This window comes from Meriones unguiculatus, chromosome 6, assembly GCF_030254825.1.
Source record: "Meriones unguiculatus strain TT.TT164.6M chromosome 6, Bangor_MerUng_6.1, whole genome shotgun sequence".
NCBI classification, from domain to species: domain Eukaryota; kingdom Metazoa; phylum Chordata; class Mammalia; order Rodentia; family Muridae; genus Meriones; species Meriones unguiculatus.
This window is the reverse complement of record NC_083354.1, coordinates 41,549,619-41,568,294: the sequence shown is the minus strand read 5'-3', so window position 1 is coordinate 41,568,294 and position 18,676 is coordinate 41,549,619. Positions and strand designations below refer to the sequence as shown.

The 18,676-nt window shown below is 51.9% G+C and overlaps 1 protein-coding gene across 2 annotated transcripts in view; it reads left to right on the top strand.

Annotated features, from left to right (window-relative positions):
* The window catches only part of Scap (SREBF chaperone), a 60,116-nt gene extending 41,444 nt beyond the window's left edge, over nt 1-18,672 (top strand). For both annotated transcript variants that reach the window (XM_060385206.1, XM_021647911.2), the window contains exons 3-22: nt 6,004-6,161; nt 6,802-7,022; nt 7,205-7,310; nt 7,826-7,998; nt 8,320-8,446; nt 10,173-10,285; nt 11,433-11,527; nt 12,089-12,187; nt 12,330-12,548; nt 13,214-13,590; nt 13,959-14,147; nt 14,235-14,436; nt 14,511-14,626; nt 14,712-15,225; nt 15,300-15,385; nt 17,281-17,363; nt 17,455-17,621; nt 17,784-17,864; nt 17,977-18,183; nt 18,273-18,672. In XM_060385206.1, coding sequence (XP_060241189.1) covers nt 7,264-7,310; nt 7,826-7,998; nt 8,320-8,446; nt 10,173-10,285; nt 11,433-11,527; nt 12,089-12,187; nt 12,330-12,548; nt 13,214-13,590; nt 13,959-14,147; nt 14,235-14,436; nt 14,511-14,626; nt 14,712-15,225; nt 15,300-15,385; nt 17,281-17,363; nt 17,455-17,621; nt 17,784-17,864; nt 17,977-18,183; nt 18,273-18,518 — 3,141 coding nt within the window. In that variant the 5' untranslated portion in view covers nt 6,004-6,161; nt 6,802-7,022; nt 7,205-7,263 and the 3' untranslated portion in view covers nt 18,519-18,672. The remainder of the gene's footprint in view (nt 1-6,003; nt 6,162-6,801; nt 7,023-7,204; nt 7,311-7,825; nt 7,999-8,319; nt 8,447-10,172; nt 10,286-11,432; nt 11,528-12,088; nt 12,188-12,329; nt 12,549-13,213; nt 13,591-13,958; nt 14,148-14,234; nt 14,437-14,510; nt 14,627-14,711; nt 15,226-15,299; nt 15,386-17,280; nt 17,364-17,454; nt 17,622-17,783; nt 17,865-17,976; nt 18,184-18,272) is intronic.
* The last annotated feature ends 4 nt before the right edge of the window (nt 18,673-18,676 follow it).

The window sequence follows — 18,676 nt, the reverse complement described above, 5'->3', positions numbered from 1 at the left end:
CAAGCTGAGCTGGGCCATGTGGGGAGAAGGGAAGGGAAAGAAGAAGGAAAAGGGAAACGAGGTACAGCAGCCAAAAGGGCAAAGGTGCAAAAAGGGCGGGTACCCAAAATGGCTGGATTATATAGGGAAGAGCCTCTGGGGGAAGAGCAGCCCAGCCCCTGGGCTGGAGAGTTGGGGGCCAGGGGATCATGGGCAGGCTGTGCCAGCCTTACCCAGTAACAGGTAGGGACTGAGAGCTGCTGGGAGAGCCTGGTAGCCAGGTCCACTTTGACATGTTAAGTAGGCACCTCAGCCTCTAGTCCTGGCTTTGAAATTTAACACTTCACACCTGTTATTTTGACTGGCCTTCACAGGACACGATTTGGGCTATGTTTATTTCCATTTTTCTACACAGTAAGGACGACCTGGGTCTTGGAGAGCCCATAGTCCCTCATTCATGGCACAGAGTCAGGGATGATGGCACTAGAATTTGAATCTAGGTCGTTCTATTTACTTATGAAGGAAGAGCTAAATTTAAAATAGAAAGTGGGTTTTAGAAGAAGAAGAGAAGCCTGAGACCTCAGCACTTGAATGCCTACCCTAGTGTAGCTTTCTTGGTGACCTGAACTTTATTGCTAAGGGAAATGGGAATGTTTTTACTCCAGTCTTCACTAGGCCTTTGTAAGAACCAATTTGGCATGATCCCAGAGGCTTACAGACTTGTGCCATGCTAGGCTTCCGAGGCCAGCATTGTGTGTTTGTGATGGCTGCCTGAGCCCAGAGATCTCATGCTATGAACAGTGGTGGCCAGAGATGCCACTGGTCTCCAGGACCTCAGCTATTCTCCCATACTGCTTATATTGGCTTTGTTTTTTCCATGTCAAGATTGTGTGGAGCTACCTGAGCAGATTGCTGTAGAGAAGGTGATACACTTGGGGGTCAGGCAGCTGTGGGGTTAATCTGGCTCTGCTCCCTATCAGCTGTATGACCTCAGGCTCATCCCTTAGCTCTCCTCACCTTGGTTTCCTTATCTTGGTGTTTATTCAAGGTCTTTCACAGCACTGCAGTGCAGCTGCCAGCCCAGGCTCAGGCTTCTCAGAACTCAACTCAGGGGAATCTGCCTCCACACTCACTCCCGTGGCTGGCTGGCTGCAGGTTTTTTGCAAGCCTCTCAGTTCCTGAGCGTTGGCTAAATGCTCTTTCCAGAATGGCTTACATGATGTCTTGTTTCACCAGGTGTTTGTACCAAAAGAGGGGGAATTGTTATAATGTTAAGCAACATAAATTCAAAGATGGTATTACTTTGGCTGTATTCCCTGTCAGAAGTAAATCAGATCCAGCATTCTTCTAAGGGGGCGGGATTGCATAAGGACATGAACCATGGAAGGCCTGGCTTATTGGGAACCATATTAGAAGGCTACCTACCACTGTCTCCATCTGGGTTCCTTGAACACTTCCATATCCAGGTCCACTTTGAAATGTTAAGTAGGCACCTCAGCCTCTAGTCCTGGCTTTGAAATTTAACACTTCACACCTGTTTAACAGGCTTTGAAATTTAACACTTCCACTGTCCTTCATGTAGGGTACCATACATTCCTATCTGCCTCCATACCTGTTTCTCACTTAAACACCAGGTAGGGATTATTAAGAGAGCCCATCCCCCGCTGAGTGGACTCACTACATAATGGATGTGCCACTCCTCATCTTCACCAACACCTTAGTGCCTGCCTTCTCACCAACATTACATTTCCCTGCTCAGACAAGCTCTGGTACAGAGTCCTGTTCTGTCCTCAGAACAGCCTTTACTCAGTGTCTGTAGGAATAGTATGGAGTCCCTCAGCTCTCCTTGCTCAATACACCCTTTGCTGGCTGCCTCCTTTCCTGTTTTCTCTATCTTCCAGATGAATTAATGCTTTCAGGGTCTGCTGCTAGAAGTCTCCAAACCAGTCTAGGGATTGAGGAAGGCTGTGTGAGAGAAGGGGGAACTTGAGGTCAGACATTACATGGTGACCTGATATAGTTAATGGCTGGGCCAAGGTCTTCAAAGAACTAAAAGCTGTAGAAGGTTCAGGCAGAAGGTAGTGGATGAGTCGAGAACCATCTAGCAGGGAGATCCAGGTAAGCTGAAGAATGAGTCTGCACAGGAGGCTGGTCAGCATGGTTTGTCTGCAATGGCTTGCAGCCAGTGGGTGAAAGCACAGGAGCTTTTGGTGGGACGTCAAAGGAAATCATTTTCTAGGGTAAATGGGACAATACATATTCCTATAAAAATACGGAGGAAGGCTGGGGGTGGTGCTGTAATACCAGCACTCAGGAGCTTTACAAATCTGAGGGCAGCCACAGCTCTATAGTAAGACGCTCTCCCACAATCGACAGCTAAATCTGAACTACATAGAAAGCCTTCTCTGTAGGTACAACAGGGCACTTACTGCCTTCTCATGAAAAGGCTGGTGGCGCTAACAGTACACTTCTGAGAAGAAATGTGAATAAATTTGAGGAATGGGGCACCAATAAAACTTCTGGAACCTGATTCTATGTCCCAAATGGCGAACTCTGACTCTGAATTGTAGTTAGTTTGTTGAACTAATTGTAGTTAGTTAATTGAACTTTGTTGTTGTGCAGGCCCAAAGCCAGATGGTGGTGGTGCACGGCTTTAATCCCTGCACTTGGGAGACAGAAGCAGGTGAATCTCTGAGTTCAAGGCCAGCCTGGTCTACAGAGTGAGCTCAGGACAGCCAGGACTACAGAGAAAAACCAAAACAACAACAACAGAAGAAGGAGAAGGAAAGAAATATAGGTCCACGTGATTCTGGGTGGGAAGGAAGATAGATGTCTCCTGGATGGGTGTGAGCTCTTAGCCTGGAAATTGACTGAGAGGTCAGTAGTTCAGATTCTTGAGATTGAGGGAAGAGGTGCAGAGTCCGAGAAAGGCAGTGGGCAGAGGTGGTGTGTTCAGAGTCACAGCTTGACACTCAGCAGTTAACCCTGGGGCTGGAAGCTCCATGATGCAATGAGGCTGCTGTGCCAGTCACAAGTTTGGGGATGATCCCCAGACGGGTGGTCTTCTAGAGCTCTTGTCTCTGGGAAGAAGCTTCCTTCACTCAGGAAAATGTGCGTTGAGTGAATAAAATGCTTTCAGTTAGAGCCTGCGGCAGCCAGTTCCAACCAGGTGTGAAAGTAGTGGCTGGCAGCTTCAAGTGGGCTGTGTGCCTGAACCCTCTCTAACTGGCATCTTGAACGACTTCACAGCTCAGCTAAGTAGCACATACCTGTAATGCCAACACTTGGAAAGCAGAGGTAGGATTGCTATAAGCTCCAGGCCAGTGAGGACTACGCCTAAGACCCCATCTCAAGCAAAATTCATCTGAGCTTCATCATCTTTGCTTCCAGGTTGTTCCCTTGAGCCCAGGAGATGGTTCAGTGGCCTTTTCCTCATGTGCTTATCTGCCCTGTGTAAGGCAGGCTTTGGCTTAGAAGCAGCCCCTCAGCCCTCAGGCATGCCTGGCTTCCTCTAGCCTTCCTGCCTGCCTGTCTCTAGTTGCCACTGAACCTCCAGGGCCTTGCTTTCGTTAGGCAGCCCCTCCACCTCAGGGCCATTTGGGCTTTTCTCTGTCATCAGTTTAAAGTCTGGAAGGTTCAGCCAGGTTTCCAAGCTGGCCCCTCACTTGCACTGAGTACCTTCCATGGTTCTGTGTGCTGTCCAGGCCTCCTTACTCTCAGTGTCCCTTGCTCTTCAGATGCCCTCCTTGCCTTTCTGGTACCCACCTTCCCCATTCTCATAGCTGCTCTGCTATGGCTGACATAGTATATACCTTAAGAATGTTCTGTGTTACTTCTGTCACTGGGAATTGCACATGTGAATGCTCTCATCTGTAGCTTGTTCTTGATCCCAGTGATGTCATTCTGTGAGCAGTTTATGAAGCCATTAATTGGCACGCTCTGGCATACACCAAATTCTAGTGAGAAAAGTGTGCAGCCTTTATTGAGAGACTTTAGTCTGAGACACTGTGATAGATAAACTGTTTGGTTATGAAACTGCCTGAGCAATCCTTGCTTTCTCTTTCCTGCTGTTTAGTGCTACTATTTTTGTTAAATTCCATCTCTGGGTGTGTGGGTGAGCAGAAGACACACAGAGACCCACCTGCCATCATGTAGTGCATGTGGTGGGCAGGCTGGTGGGCGCCGCTGTGATGAGCAAGTATGTTTGGAGAGATAGAGCAAGAGAAGTGGAACTGCTTGTGCGCTATGAAAAGAGGTGGAACTGGAGCCTGCGCTGCCACCTGAGGCCATGGTGATTCCTGGCCTAGGCTGCTGCTGAGGGCCATGTTTGGGCAGCAGCAGGGCTCTGTGTCAATGTCTGTGGCCCATGTTACCAACCAAAGGCAGTGGGGATGTCCCTGGTATGGGCTGCTGCCTGGGACCATGCTGATGTACAAGGGCTGTACAGAGCTGGCCCTGCCCCTCATGGGGCGGGTACTGGAGAGCTGGCCCTGCCCCTCATGGGGCTGGTACTGGAGAGCTGGCCCTGCCCCTTGCCTGGGCAAACATAGAGCTGTCGTCTACAGTGGTAGGGTGCAGTGGGGCAGGTGGGCTGGCCAACCCAGCTACCACCCAGACCCAGATCCAGGGCTCTGAGTTGTCCCACCCTGACTTCTCCATGTGTGATCTGCTGGAGCATGTGAAGGGGCCTGTCCTGCAGACCCAAAGCTGCAGGACCTCCCTGACACAGAACAACAACAGAGTATCTGAGAGGAGTCCCAGTGAGGATCCAGTGTTGATGGTGTAGCAGAAGCCAGAAGTGTCTAATCAGATAGATAACTCATCAGTGAACATTTGCAAAGAAAAGCCATTTAGGCAAAAAGGTGTACTGTTATGTACCAAGGATTCCATGGCAAGATTGATTTTGTTTGTTTTCTTTTCGGCGGAGGGTGTAAGGGCGGAGGGTGGATATGGAGAGATGGAGAAATGAGTGGAATTGGGGGCATGATGTGAAATTCATAAAAAATTAAAAGGTGTTTTTTTTTTGTTTTTAGTTTTGTTTTTTTTTTGTTTGTTTGTTTTGTTTTGTTTGTTTTTTAAGAATAATGTGCAGAAGGAAGGGAAAGAAAACCATCTCTGGACTGGGGGGTGGGGCACACCTGTAATCCCAGTACTTGGGAGGAGAGGCAGGCAAATCTTTGAGTTCAAGGCCAGCCTGCTCTACAGAGCAAGCTTTAAAACAGCCGGGGCAACACAAAACCCTGTCTCAAAAACAAAAACCGACCAAACAAAAACCTCATCTCTGTAGATGGACAGAGTGTATATGCTCAAACACCTATAGTTGTTTGAGTGAGGTGAGCATACATCTTGATGCTACAGAGTGGGTATTGTTATTTTCTTTCACAGTGAAGAACCTGGAACTCAGGGAGGTCAGAAGTGCTTCTAATACCATAGAGTTGGAGAGCTGGGATTGAAATTTTGTTTGTTTGTTTGCTGTTTTTGAGGCAGTTTGTTGTTTATGTACTCTGGCTGGCCTGAAACTTGCTATTTAAACCAGGCTGGTCCTCAAACGTGGGACAATCCTGCCTCTGCCTCTCAGTTGTTAGGATTATATCATGCATCCTTGTACCCAGCTAAGAATGTTGCCTTGATCTTTTAAGCACACTGCAGAGTAGGAGCTCTGAGCGATGCCCCGTATATCACTGAGACAGCTGCATGTCTCTGGCAGCTTATAGTCTGGTGCAGCCAGCAACTATGCCCCATATAGGGAGAGACAGTAAATGATTTAGGCTTGGTGGTCTGATAGTCCAGACATTTCCCTTGCAGACACACAGCTCTGCAATAACAGCATTGTAATAGCATGGGTATAGTCAAGGACCAGTGGTGGTGTAATGGACATAGCTTTATTCCAGGAAATGACACAAAATTAACCTGAACTTTGCTTTGGCCTGTAGGGGCCATATTTTCCTGATACCTAATTCATTAGTATTTTTTCCATAGCACATGCCCAGTGTTTCCTTTCTTTCTATCCTTTCCTTTCTACAGTATGTGGGTGCCCCAGTGGCATACATCCAACAGATATTTGTGAAGTCATCGGTGTCGCCCTGGCACAGAAATCTTCTGGCTGTAGATGTCTTCCGATCCCCTCTGTCCCGGGCATTCCAGCTGGTGGAGGAGATCCGGAACCATGTGCTGAGAGACAGGTACTCCTCTCAGGGACCCCAAACTCCCGAGTATCAAAGGAGTTATGTTTTTCAGTCTAGCTACTACAAGCCAGCCAGCTTTGCAGTCTCAGGGTCCTTGTGGCCCTTTGTGGCTGCACCCTACAGCTCACAGGGTGGTGTGAATGGGCCTGAAGCTAAGGAGCCGGCTGAGAAGCAGCTGACCCATGGCTTCTGCCTCTGTGCTCGATGAGCAAGCTCTACCTGGGTGCCTTCTGGAACATGCTGGCTTAACAGACTGTTGCCATCAGGTTTTAGTTAGCCAATGACTTTGACAAGAATTTTCGTGCACTAAAACCCTAAATTTTCTTCCGCTCCCTCTTGTCCACTAAAATTGTCTTAGATGTTTAGTGTTAGTGGGGGGTCGGTTGCGTGCTCTCACGCACTTGCCTTTCCTAGAAGGAGATGGGCTTTAGGGCTCCAGTGCACTCTGAGGTTGGACAGTTGCACGGTGTTTTGTTGAACAGTTGGAAGCATTTCCTGCAGTGCCCTATCATCAGACTCTTCAGAGATAGCAGGGGAAATAGGCCTTTCAGAGCCTGGCAACAGAAGATGCCCTGCAAGTGCAGTGGGTTGGCCCTGTGCTGGCAGAAACAACAGGCTTCCTCCTGTCTTCTGATAGCTCAGGGACCAAGAGCCTGGAGGAGGTTTGCCTGCAGGTCACAGACCTGCTGCCAGGCCTCAGGAAACTCCGGAGTCTGCTTCCTGAACATGGCTGCCTGCTGCTGTCCCCTGGGAACTTCTGGCAGAATGACTGGGAACGGTTCCATGCTGACCCCGACATCATTGGGACCATCCATCAGCATGAGCCCAAAACTCTGCAGACATCAGCCACACTCAAAGGTACCGTCAGCACTCAGGAGCTGGAGAGCCTGTGTGTGGCCATGTCTCTCCTTCAGTGGCTGCTTTAGTATATCATGGCGTAGCCCTTGCTTCTGAGAGGAAGAGTAGAGAAAGGGTTCTGAGAGGCCCTGCTGCCACCCCACCTCGTCACCCCTGTCGGTGCTTGCCTGTCTCTGCCGTAGACTTGCTGTTTGGAGTCCCCGGGAAGTACAGTGGGGTGAGCCTCTACGCCAGGAAGAGGATGGCATCGTACACCATCACCTTGGTGTTCCAGCACTACCATGCCAAGTAAGGTGCTCGGGCTCCCGAGCTCTGTGGGAGACTTGGGCTTGAGTGGTTGCTTCTCTGACCAGCATGGCCCCGGACCTCCTGTTGAAATGTCTGTGTTCTTTACACCAAAGAATTGTGATCATTCGAATGAGGGTGGCCCTCAGGCCTGACCAAGAACAAGGGAACTAAGGCAGGCTGGCGACTTTCATGGCCCCGTGTTTTCCTCTGGTTTCTTGCTCAGCCCTTGTTAGGCGGCTTCAGCTGACTACTGAGCTCCATGCAGCCTGTGGCCTCCATGTGAGCCGCTGCAGGCAGCTCTCCACAGGGGGCCAGGGTGCTTGAGGTCCTCTGATGTGCTCTTCTGGGTCTTTGCCTGGAACTGTGTGATAGGTCAGGAAAGGAGGTTTGCAGCTTTTTCATCCTTCTGGAGTCTGTGGAGACTAGAGATGTTAAGACACCTCAGAGAAGCTTCTGTTCAACGGCTGGGAGGAGGAGAGCCTGCTGGGCCCTCTAGGGACTTCTTTTATCCACAGGTTTCTGAGCAGTCTACGTGCCCGGCTCATGCTCCTGCACCCCAGCCCCAACTGCAGCCTCCGAGCAGAGAACCTGGTCCATGTGCACTTCAAAGAGGAGATTGGCATTGCTGAGCTCATCCCCCTCGTGACCACCTACATCATCCTGTTTGCCTATATCTACTTCTCCACACGTAGGTCTCTAACTGAGCTTTTCCATGACATCCACTTCCCTGCTGTCAGAGATGGCTTGGAGCTGAGATACAGAATTTATCTGGTGTCACCAAAGCCAGAGCTTCATTGCCCCGTAGATTGTCGGGGGCTTCTGAGGAAAAGACACCTGTGGGTTAGCGCTCCCGAAAGATGTGCTGTGTTCACAAGACTGGAGGTTCACACTTGTCCTTTCTTCTGGTTAACTTGCCTTCCTTGGCATATTTTGCTCTCAGGAGCTCAGTTATGAAGGGTTCCAGGGACCGGGGGAGGTACTGCCCTGATGTGCCCTCTCTGCTCTTTAGGCAAGATCGACATGGTCAAGTCCAAGTGGGGTCTCGCCCTGGCAGCTGTGGTCACAGTGCTTAGCTCACTGCTCATGTCTGTGGGGCTCTGCACTCTCTTCGGCCTGACGCCCACACTCAATGGCGGGTAGGTCTCCAGTGGCAGGGCCGGAGTGAGCCATCAGGCCCCTTGCATATCTGGGCACTCGCTGACCATTGGACTAGATGTTTGTTACTACCCATTGTCTTCGCCTTACTGTTTTTGACACTGAAGAGGCACATTTGTTCCTTTTTAGGCCTGTGTGTATGTAAATGGCATGTCTTTACAGACAGAACATGTAGTTATGTGCCTCTGTGTGTGTACATATATACACATTGTGTGCTTTATGTATAGAATATTTATATTTGCATACTGGTATGTGTGGCTGTTGTATAATTTAAATCCATATGCAGACTGCTTTTATTTTTTAGAGTTATTTTTATTGTTTTTAATACTTTGGGGGTTAGGGGAATGTGCACATGAGTACAGGTGCCCACAGAGGCCAGAAGAAGAGCCCCGGGAGCTGGAGTTATGGAGGTTGTGAGCTGCTGGGTATAAGTGCTGGGAACTGAACTCAGGTCCTCTGCAAGAACAGCAAGCACTCTTAACTACTAGACTATCTCCCCCGCCTGCATACTGCTTCTAAGGGCTTGTGTTCAGGGGAGTGTGACATACAAAGCATGTGTCTTCCTCACTGTTCAAAGAGGACTGGCAAGGTGGCTCAGTGGGTAAGGTACTTCCCACCAAGCCTGATGATCTGAGTTCAGTCCCTAGAATCCATATGATGGAAGGACAGAACCAACTCGCACAAGTTGTCTTCTGATCTCCATGTACATGTGTGACAAATGTGTGCATGCCTGCATGCATACATACATACATACATATACACATACATACATTCATACATGAATATGATGAAAGCCTTTTGTGAAAGATTTACATGCGCAGACAGAGTGTAAATGCAGAGCCCGTGTTGTCAGTGTATGGCGACAGTTTTCCTCCTTCTTCACTAATGCTCCTTTCCCTCATTCCTGAGAAAATCTTAGTCCAGAAGCCCTTCCCTGTGTCTGTCCCCAGGCTTTGGTCTGTGTGGCTGCCCTGCCTGCCTGGTGGTAGCAACGGACTGGCCTGTCCCTGACCTTGACAGGAAAAACCGCTTTCCCCCAGTGCTAGATAACAGACCCAAGGCCTAGGACACCAGTCCCCAGCTGTGCAAGGCTACTTTATGTCGCTCCTGTTTGGTTCCTTCCTTGTCCTGGACTGCCTGCTTCCTTCTCTGAGCCATTTTTAGAGCTTCACTTCCATGAGTGAGGGTCAGCCAGCAGCCAGAAGCCGTATGGGCACAGCGACTCTTCTCCAGACACAGCTTCTCAGCAGGAGTGTAGTGATTTAGGCTGGGGTCATTCCTCCCATTTAGATGAATGTCTTGTCTTGGAGTGACAGTATAGGTCCTAGAAAATGGTCATTCCATCAGCCATTGGAGCCTAGTGTGGGAAGGGTTAAGAAAGGTGTGGCCTGGCAGTGGGGCAGCGATGTTCTCTAGGGGCCTCTTCCATTCTCCCTTCTCTGCTGGCACAAGAGACAACGGATGGTAGCTGGCCCCCTGGCAAAGCTTTGGAGGCTGCCTAAGAGCTCAAAGCTGTGTTGATGAGAAACCCTGTTGGATGAAGGCTCATTACAGAAGGTTTGTGCCCTGTGCTGCAGAAGCTGCTTGGCCACCTCTACTACAGGCTGGAAGCCCCACAGCCTCCCAGGGCTCACGCCTGGTAAGAACGAGCCCTGTGTTGGACCTGATCATGCCACCGTCCCTTAGTGTCTCTTCCTCTGTCCTCAGTGAGATCTTCCCATACCTGGTGGTGGTTATCGGGTTAGAGAATGTGTTGGTGCTCACCAAGTCAGTGGTATCGACCCCGGTGGACCTCGAGGTGAAGCTTCGGATCGCACAAGGTAACACTGGGGTGATGGGCTGTTCCTCTCATGTTTATGCCCAAAGAGATAAGGAGCCGGAGAGCTGTAGTGATAGCTCAGTCAGTGAAGTGCTTGCTGCACAAGCTTGAGGACCTGCGTTCAGTCCCCAGACCATGTAAAAGGCCAGCGTAGTGCTGCACAGTTGTAATGCCAGCATTGGAGAGACAGGCAGGTGGGGCCTTGGCTGGCCAGCCAGCTTAATCTAATCAGTGAGCCTTGAGCCAGTGAGAGACTCTGTCTCAAAATACAAGGTAAATGACTCCTGCAGAGCAACACCTGATGGGACCTCTGACCTCTACACATATTGCATGCATATGCACACACACAACCCTACAACAAAAAACACTTGCCTTGCTTTGGCCTTCAGTGTATTATGTAATCGGTCACTAGGCCCTGGCAGCCTGTTAGCTTATGTCCCAAAGAACCATGAAGTCCTTACAGTGTTCTTGGTCCTGGCCCATGTGTCAGTAAGAAAGCTAGCCAGCTACAAGCAGCCCCCAACCCCACCCTGACAGATTGTCACTGTGTTGCCTTGGCTGGCCTGGATGTTATGTAGACCAGGCTGGCCTCAAACTCACAGAGATCTTCCTGTCTCTGTCTTCTGAGCGCTGGGATTAAAGGTGTGCACCACCATGCCCTGCTAAGTGGAGGTCGATCTCGTGAGGCACTTTATCCTAGGCCCATTTCTGTGAGAACTGTCAGAAACTGACCTGGCCAGCTGCTGTGCTTTGTTGCACCCTGCCCTGGGTGTGGGTTCTGAAGAGGTGAGGCAGGGTCTCCTACACACTGTAAATGCAGAGACTTGTTGAGATGACAGCTCTGGCAGGATGACCCTGGGGACAGCATGGGAAAGAGCTGGTTAGCCCTGCAGCGCACAGGCCAGCAGGTCAGGGGTTGGTGTAGGGACAGCGGGTGGCATGGTGTTTCTTATACCCTGCTCTTCGTTCTGTTTCATCCCACCCTTCCTCTGTGGCAGGCGCACCATGGTGGGGACTCCCTAGAGTCTGGCCAGTGAATGGAATGGCTGCCCAGAGGCGTGACCCCTCTTCATGCTTCTGTCTTTCTGAGGACTGCAAGTCAGGGGCAGACATGTAATACCCTTAATGCTTTGGTTTTCCCTCTACAGGCTTAAGCAGCGAGAGCTGGTCCATCATGAAGAACATGGCAACTGAACTGGGCATAATCCTTATTGGCTACTTCACCCTTGTGCCTGCTATCCAAGTAAGGCCCCATGTGTGGCAGCTCTGTGGTGTGTGTGTGTGTCCTGTCATCTCACGCGAGCTTTTAGTAGAATTCATGTTGCTATGCCAGAGATCTCAAATAAGGCTGGAGAAGAAAACCTAACTTACAGCAAGTTTCTGCCCCTTAACTAGGCCTAGGATGCAAACCAACCCTTTCCCATGTTAGGGCAGATTTCCTCTTCTTTCAGTGTTTACTTGCCAAAAAGGCACATAAGCAGGTCAGGGCTGTGGAGAAGGGCTCTCTAGGGAACGTGCTGGTGGGCTTAAAGTTTTATGGTTTGGATCAGGCCCTCATGCCATTCTCTAGTGACTAGAAGATGCTGGAAAAAGCACCCTCTCAGTCTGCTCTGGAGAAAGATGCGCAGGCTCCGTGCTGCCTCCTAGTGAGCTGCTCTCCTGACCCTAGCCAGCTCCTGGTCCAGGCTGGTAGCTGAAGAATGTTTTCCTTTGTCTTTGCTGTGCCCTGCTACTTCTGGGGCTCTGCCTCCCAGATTTAGAGCTATTTAGTAGCCACAATGCCTCTTGTGTGTCCTCATTCCAGGAGTTCTGCCTCTTTGCTGTTGTGGGCCTGGTGTCTGACTTCTTCCTCCAGATGTTGTTTTTTACCACTGTCTTGTCAATCGACATTCGCCGGATGGAGGTAAGAGTGGTCCCGCCCACTCTCTTGCTGAGTGCCTGCTCTGTTCAGCCGGCCCCTGAGGGAGAGAGAGTGGCCCTAGACAGGCAGCGATGCCATGCAGGCAGCCTCTGAACAACATGGGCTATCACTGTGCACTTGACAGCTAGCGGACCTGAACAAGCGGCTGCCCCCTGAATCCTGCCTGCCCTCAGCCAAGCCTGTGGGGAGGCCAGCGCGCTATGAGAGACAGCTAGCTGTGCGGCCATCCACACCCCACACCATCACACTGCAACCGTCTTCTTTCCGGAACTTGCGGCTTCCCAAAAGGCTGCGCGTCATCTACTTCCTGGCTCGTACTCGCCTGGCACAGCGCCTCATCATGGTACCCATCACCCCTGTTCTGCCTTGCAGCATTCAAATCCCAGGGGTAGCCCTTCCTGAGCTCTCTGATAGGCCTTTCCTCCTTGACCAGTAGTTCATGGTCTTCTTGTTGGGGAAGTAGCTATCTCTCTAGGGGGACCCAGGACAGGGATTCTCTAGGATAAAGCCCTTTTGTATGGTCAGTTTTCCTGGGTTGTGGCTACTCAGCCTCTGTGTAGCATGCAAGCAGCAAAGAATAGTGGAACGTGCTGGCGGCATCTCTCTCCAGGCAACTGAAGGGAGAGGGCGCAAAACTGAGGCCCTGTGGACCAGCAGCAGGCCGGGCAGCTGGTCCCTCTGGCCAAGCTGACCAGGGAAGAGTGTTAGCTTTCTGCTTCCTTGCCCCTGCTCAGGAGAGGTAGGGAAGTTCTGTCAAACTAAAAGGGTTCCAGCGATTTCTAGCCTTGGAAACCCAGTTCTCAGCCGTGGAAACGGAGACAGGCCTCTAGTGGTAAATGTCAGCGGGTGGTAGTGAGAGGACTTGGGGAGGTAAAAGAAAGCCCAGATTGGGGGCTATGTCCTGCCTGCACATCCAGGTCCTTCCAGTGTGCGAGCCAAGACTGCTGGGGCCTGGGGCTGCCCATTGCCTACAGGGCCCTACTGAGCACCCGACACCTCACACTGCAGGCTGGTACCGTTGTCTGGATTGGCATCTTGGTATACACGGACCCAGCAGGGCTGCGCACATACCTCGCTGCCCAGGTGACAGAACAGAGCCCACTGGGTGAGGGTTCCCTGGGCCCCATGCCTGTGCCTAGTGGAGTGCTGCCTGCCAGCCACCCGGACCCTGCCTTCTCCATCTTCCCACCTGATGCTCCTAAACTGCCAGAGAACCAGACATTGCCAGGTGAGCTGCCTGAGCATGCCGTTCCAGCAGAGGGTGTCCATGACAGCCGAGCCCCAGAGGTAACTTGGGGGCCTGAGGATGAGGAGCTGTGGAGGAAATTGTCCTTCCGCCACTGGCCCACACTCTTCAACTACTACAACATCACACTGGCCAAAAGGTAAGTGGAGCCGTGCCATCTGTCACCCCTCTTGGTGTCAGCTCACCATCCCCAGAGCAGCTCCTCCTCCACTCGGTGAGAGAAAACTAGTCTGAGTTCTGCACTGAATGTGAAATAGCGGAAAGCAGTCCATGAGGTGGTGACACAGGAACTAGCGTTCCTAGTGATACGCCTGGGAGGGCAGCCCTGAGCTTTGTGCTCAGGAGTTAAAGGTTGCTTACCCCTCTTCCTCTTGGCAGAATGAGAGCCACTGATGGATGCTAGTGTTGGAAAATAGAAAGGCTGGGCTGCCAGACTGGGTTTGGGAGGAGGCTGCAGGCAATAGGAGGGCATCCCTGCTGAGGCAGGCCACCACTGCCTACTCACAGGTACATCAGCCTGCTGCCTGTCATCCCTGTCACACTGCGCCTGAATCCACAGGAGGCTCTGGAGGGGCGGCACCCGCAGGATGGTCGCAGTGCCTGGGCCCCACCTGAGCCTTTGCCTGCTGGCCTCTGGGAGGCCCGACCTAAGGGGCCAGGCGGGACACAGACGCATGGAGACATTACCTTGTACAAGTAAGGCCTCCGTGTGACGAGAAGTGGGTCAGAGAGGGGAGGGGGCCGGTGTCGGGAGGCACCAGCTCACACTTCTCTCCCACGCAGGGTGGCCGCGCTTGGCCTGGCAGCAGGCATTATCCTAGTGCTGCTGTTGCTCTGCCTCTACCGGGTCCTCTGCCCACGGAACTACGGGCAGCCCGGCGCTGGTCCCGGCAGGCGGAGGCGCGGCGAGCTGCCCTGCGATGATTACGGCTACGCCCCGCCTGAGACGGAGATCGTGCCGCTGGTGCTGCGGGGGCACCTCATGGTGAGTGGGGTGGGCCTCCGCCGACAGCAGGTCGCCCCGGCCCTGGCCCCTGCCAACATATCCCCCTCACGCAGGACATAGAGTGTCTGGCTAGCGACGGGATGCTGCTAGTGAGCTGCTGCCTGGCCGGCCAAGTCTGCGTGTGGGACGCGCAGACCGGAGACTGCCTCACACGCATCCCGCGCCCCGGGTAAGCGCAGGTCGGCCCCGCCCCTTGCCTGCTCCTACCGGCCTGGTCCTCAGCTCACACTCTTGTGGCCCTTCACGTTGGCCAGGCCACGGCGGGACAGCTGCGGAGGCGGAGCTTTTGAAGCTCAGGAGAACTGGGAAAGGCTGTCGGATGGCGGCAAAGCTAGCCCCGAGGAGCCTGGGGACAGCCCTCCGCTGCGACACCGCCCCCGGGGGCCTCCACCGCCTTCCCTCTTCGGGGACCAGCCAGACCTCACGTGCTTAATAGACACCAACTTCTCAGTGCAGCTGCCCCCAGAGCCCACTCAGCCCGAGCCTCGGCACCGGGCAGGTTGTGGCCGCTCTAGGGACTCTGGTTATGACTTCAGCCGTCTGGTGCAGCGTGTGTACCAGGAGGAGGGCCTGGCTGCTGTGCACATGCCGGCTCTGCGCCCGCCCTCCCCGGGACCCCCGCTGCCTCAGGCCTCTCAAGAAGAGGGGACTGCTTCGGAGAAGGGCTCCCCTCCTCTGTCCTGGGTCCCTAGCACAACCGGCTCCATCTGGAGCTTAGAGCTGCAAGGCAACCTCATCGTGGTCGGGCGGAGCAGCGGCCGGCTGGAGGTGCGCCGAGGGGCTGACCACACTGAGCTGGGGGGCTTCCACGGGGTGTGGGTGCTCACAGCCTGTGTTTGCAGGTATGGGACGCCATCGAGGGGGTGCTCTGCTGCAGCAGTGAGGAGGTCTCCTCAGGCATCACAGCCCTCGTCTTCCTGGACAGGAGGTGAGAGCCCCCGGTTACTTGCCTCATCCCATGTCTCACTCCACCTGAAGGTCAGACTACTCTGTGCTGAGGCTGGAGGCCTCTTCTGTTTGCCTGGTGTGGGATTTGACTTTTTACTCAGTCTCTGGTGCCTGTCAGAAGGGATGGTTCAGGTGGTGACCGCTTTTAAAATGTGGTTGTAGCAGGGCCAGGCCTAGGAGAACACAGAGCACATTGTTCTCTTTCTGCCCTTCTTAGGCAGCGTCTCTCACTGGATTGCAAATACTGAGCCCTCTGGATATTTCACTCTTATTTTCAGTTGCAGAAAATGTGTTTGCAGAACTTTTTTTTTTAAAAAAACAAAACAAAACAAAAAAAACATAGTCTCCTTTGGATACTCAAAAAATTTTTTTTCTGAATGTGTTCAGGTTGTTTTTAAATAGGTGTTTTGCCTGCAAATATGTGTCTGTGCACACTACATGTGTGTTAGTGCCTCTACAGGCTAGAAGAGGGTCAAGTCTCTGGGACTGTAGTTGGACAGTTGTGGGCTGCCATGTGGATGGAGCCTGGGTTCTCTGGAGCAGCCAGTGCCCTTAACCTCCGAGGGCACTTACTTTTCATTTGGGAAACTCACTACATAGCCCAGACTGACCTTAATGTGATCCCTTTTCCTCAGCCTTTCAAGGGTTAGGATTACATGTATGCTCTGCACCTGGGCTCAGAACATCTTTCTTATTAAAAGTCTGTTTCCTTAATGCTGTCCCTCACACCATCTGGGGCTTCTGGGGCATATAAGCTCTGGCTTGGAAAAGGGTATCTTGGTTCCTGAGTTTTGGCCCTCAACTGGGTTCACAAACTCAGTTTACCTGCCTGCTCAATGGGTCTTTCAGGGGTTCCTGGCTATTGGTGATTTCACCATCCAAGCTAGAGGGGGAGCACTTTGGGGTAAGGAACATTTTAGTTTAGCTCTGGCTCTCTCCATTTTGTCTGCTGCCATCTGTTTCTTCTCCATTCTGTGCGCAGCAGCCTGGCCAGCCTTATCAGGGCCCTCATGCTTGTTGGAAATCCTTCCCTACTGCTTGCTCTCTTCAGCTTTAGGAAGAACTTGCATGTCTCCAACTTTAGAAATTCCTGGTGACCATGTTCTCTCCTCACTCTCCCCTTTCTGTGCAATATGGAGCCCCAGATGAGCCTTTTTGATGATCATGGGCAGGTATGGATATGCACTGCCTTTTTTACAGGGACAAGATTTCAGATTTGAATTTAGGAGCCTGCAGCCTGTGCCTACAAATTCTTGGGAACAAAGAAAATCTTTTGTGACTAAAGGAGACAAGTAGACTGTCTACTTAGGTCAAAGTTAACTTACAAGGATTGCAGCCCGCTATGGTGGCCAAGGCACATCCTCACCCTGCATCCTCTTTCGCTTCCTCAGAATTGACCCAGTTCTGGTCTTAAAAGCTTCAGGCCACAGGGCAACCCTCCATTGGTTGTATTTTCAAAAAGCATGTTAGGTTTACTTTATGGTGTCCTTACCTCTGTGTGTTAATACCCACCATGTGCCTGTGGAAGTCAGAAGAGGGCATCAAATTCCCTGGAACTGGAGTTATAGATCGTCACGAGCTTCCCATATAGGTGCTGGGAACCAAAACTGGGTCCTCTGCAAGAGCAGGGGCTCTTAAAAGTGCTGAGCCATCTCTCCATCCTGGTTTTTGTATTTATAGGTGTGTATATGACACCAGGTGCCACATTAGGAATTAATGGCTCATTTTACCTTTACAAGTACTTTGAGGTGTGGACAGTTAATCCATTGTACAAAAAGGCTTAAAGAGTTATATGTAGCTGGCATGTTCTAGCTCCAGCGTCTTTTTACAGCACTTTGTGTATTCCTCGTGCTGTCTTTCCTGTCTCTCTTCTAGGATTGTAGCTGCTCGGCTTAATGGTTCCCTTGATTTCTTTTCCTTGGAGACCCACACTTCCCTCAGCCCCCTGCAGTTCAGAGGTCAGTGGGCCTGGGGCCAGGAGGCATTGTACGATGAAGATGCCTGCAAGCTGCCTTTTCAGAATCTGCTCACTGAGCCTGTCCTCTCTAGGGACCCCAGCGCGAGGCAGTTCTCCTTCCTCACCCATGTACAGCAGCAGCAACACAGTGGCCTGTCATCTGACCCACACAGTGCCCTGTGCACACCAGAAACCCATCACAGCCCTGAGAGCTGCTGCCGGGCGCCTGGTGACAGGGAGCCAAGACCATACTCTAAGAGTGTGTATTGTTTATTTATTTCTGTGTTGGTGAGCTGGGAAGTGGGCGGGGAGCAAGAGGGGCTAAGCTGGAGGAGTCCTAGAGGAATGATGGCAGGCATTTCCTAGCTAAAACATGTAACTTGGAAGGTCCCAAGACCAGACCCCCTCCTCCCTGTCCTAGGTCTTCCGACTGGAGGATTCGTGTTGCCTCTTTACCCTGCAGGGCCACTCGGGGGCCATCACAACTGTGTACATTGACCAGGTGAGCGACCCGTCAGGCGGTAAGCTGCACCAGCTCAGTCTGGCCATTGGAAGCGGTAATGGGACAGAGGCACACTACCAGTGATCCAATCCCCTTGGGCCTCTTTCCCCAGACCATGGTACTGGCCAGCGGAGGACAAGATGGAGCCATCTGCCTGTGGGACGTACTGACAGGCAGCCGGGTCAGTCATACATTTGCTCACCGTGGAGATGTCACCTCCCTCACCTGTACCACTTCCTGTGTCATTAGTAGTGGCCTAGATGACCTCATCAATATCTGGGACCGCAGCACAGGCATCAAACTGTACTCCATTCAGCAGGTAGGCAGTGGGTATATATATGGGGTTGTTGGTGTTTGAGGGGAGTAACGCATGCCCACACTGAAGACCTCCTCTGGCCTTGCCTCCAGGACCTCGGCTGTGGTGCAAGCTTGGGTGTCATCTCAGATAACCTTCTGGTAACTGGCGGCCAAGGCTGTGTCTCCTTTTGGGACCTAAACTACGGGGACCTGTTACAGACAGTCTACCTGGGCAAGACCAGTGAGGCCCAGCCTGCCCGGCAGATTCTGGTGCTGGACAATGCTGCCATTGTTTGCAACTTTGGCAGTGAGCTCAGCCTAGTGTACGTGCCCTCTGTGCTAGAGAAACTGGACTGAAAGCAGGTCGACTACACATCCCCTTACAACCCCTTGGGGCACTGGGGGCAGCAACTCTTTGGACCTAGACTGGAGGCAAGAACTGAACATCTTTGCAGCTGACTCTGAACTGTTGTCTCCTGACTGTAATATTAAACTTTTTTAAAAACTGCAATTTA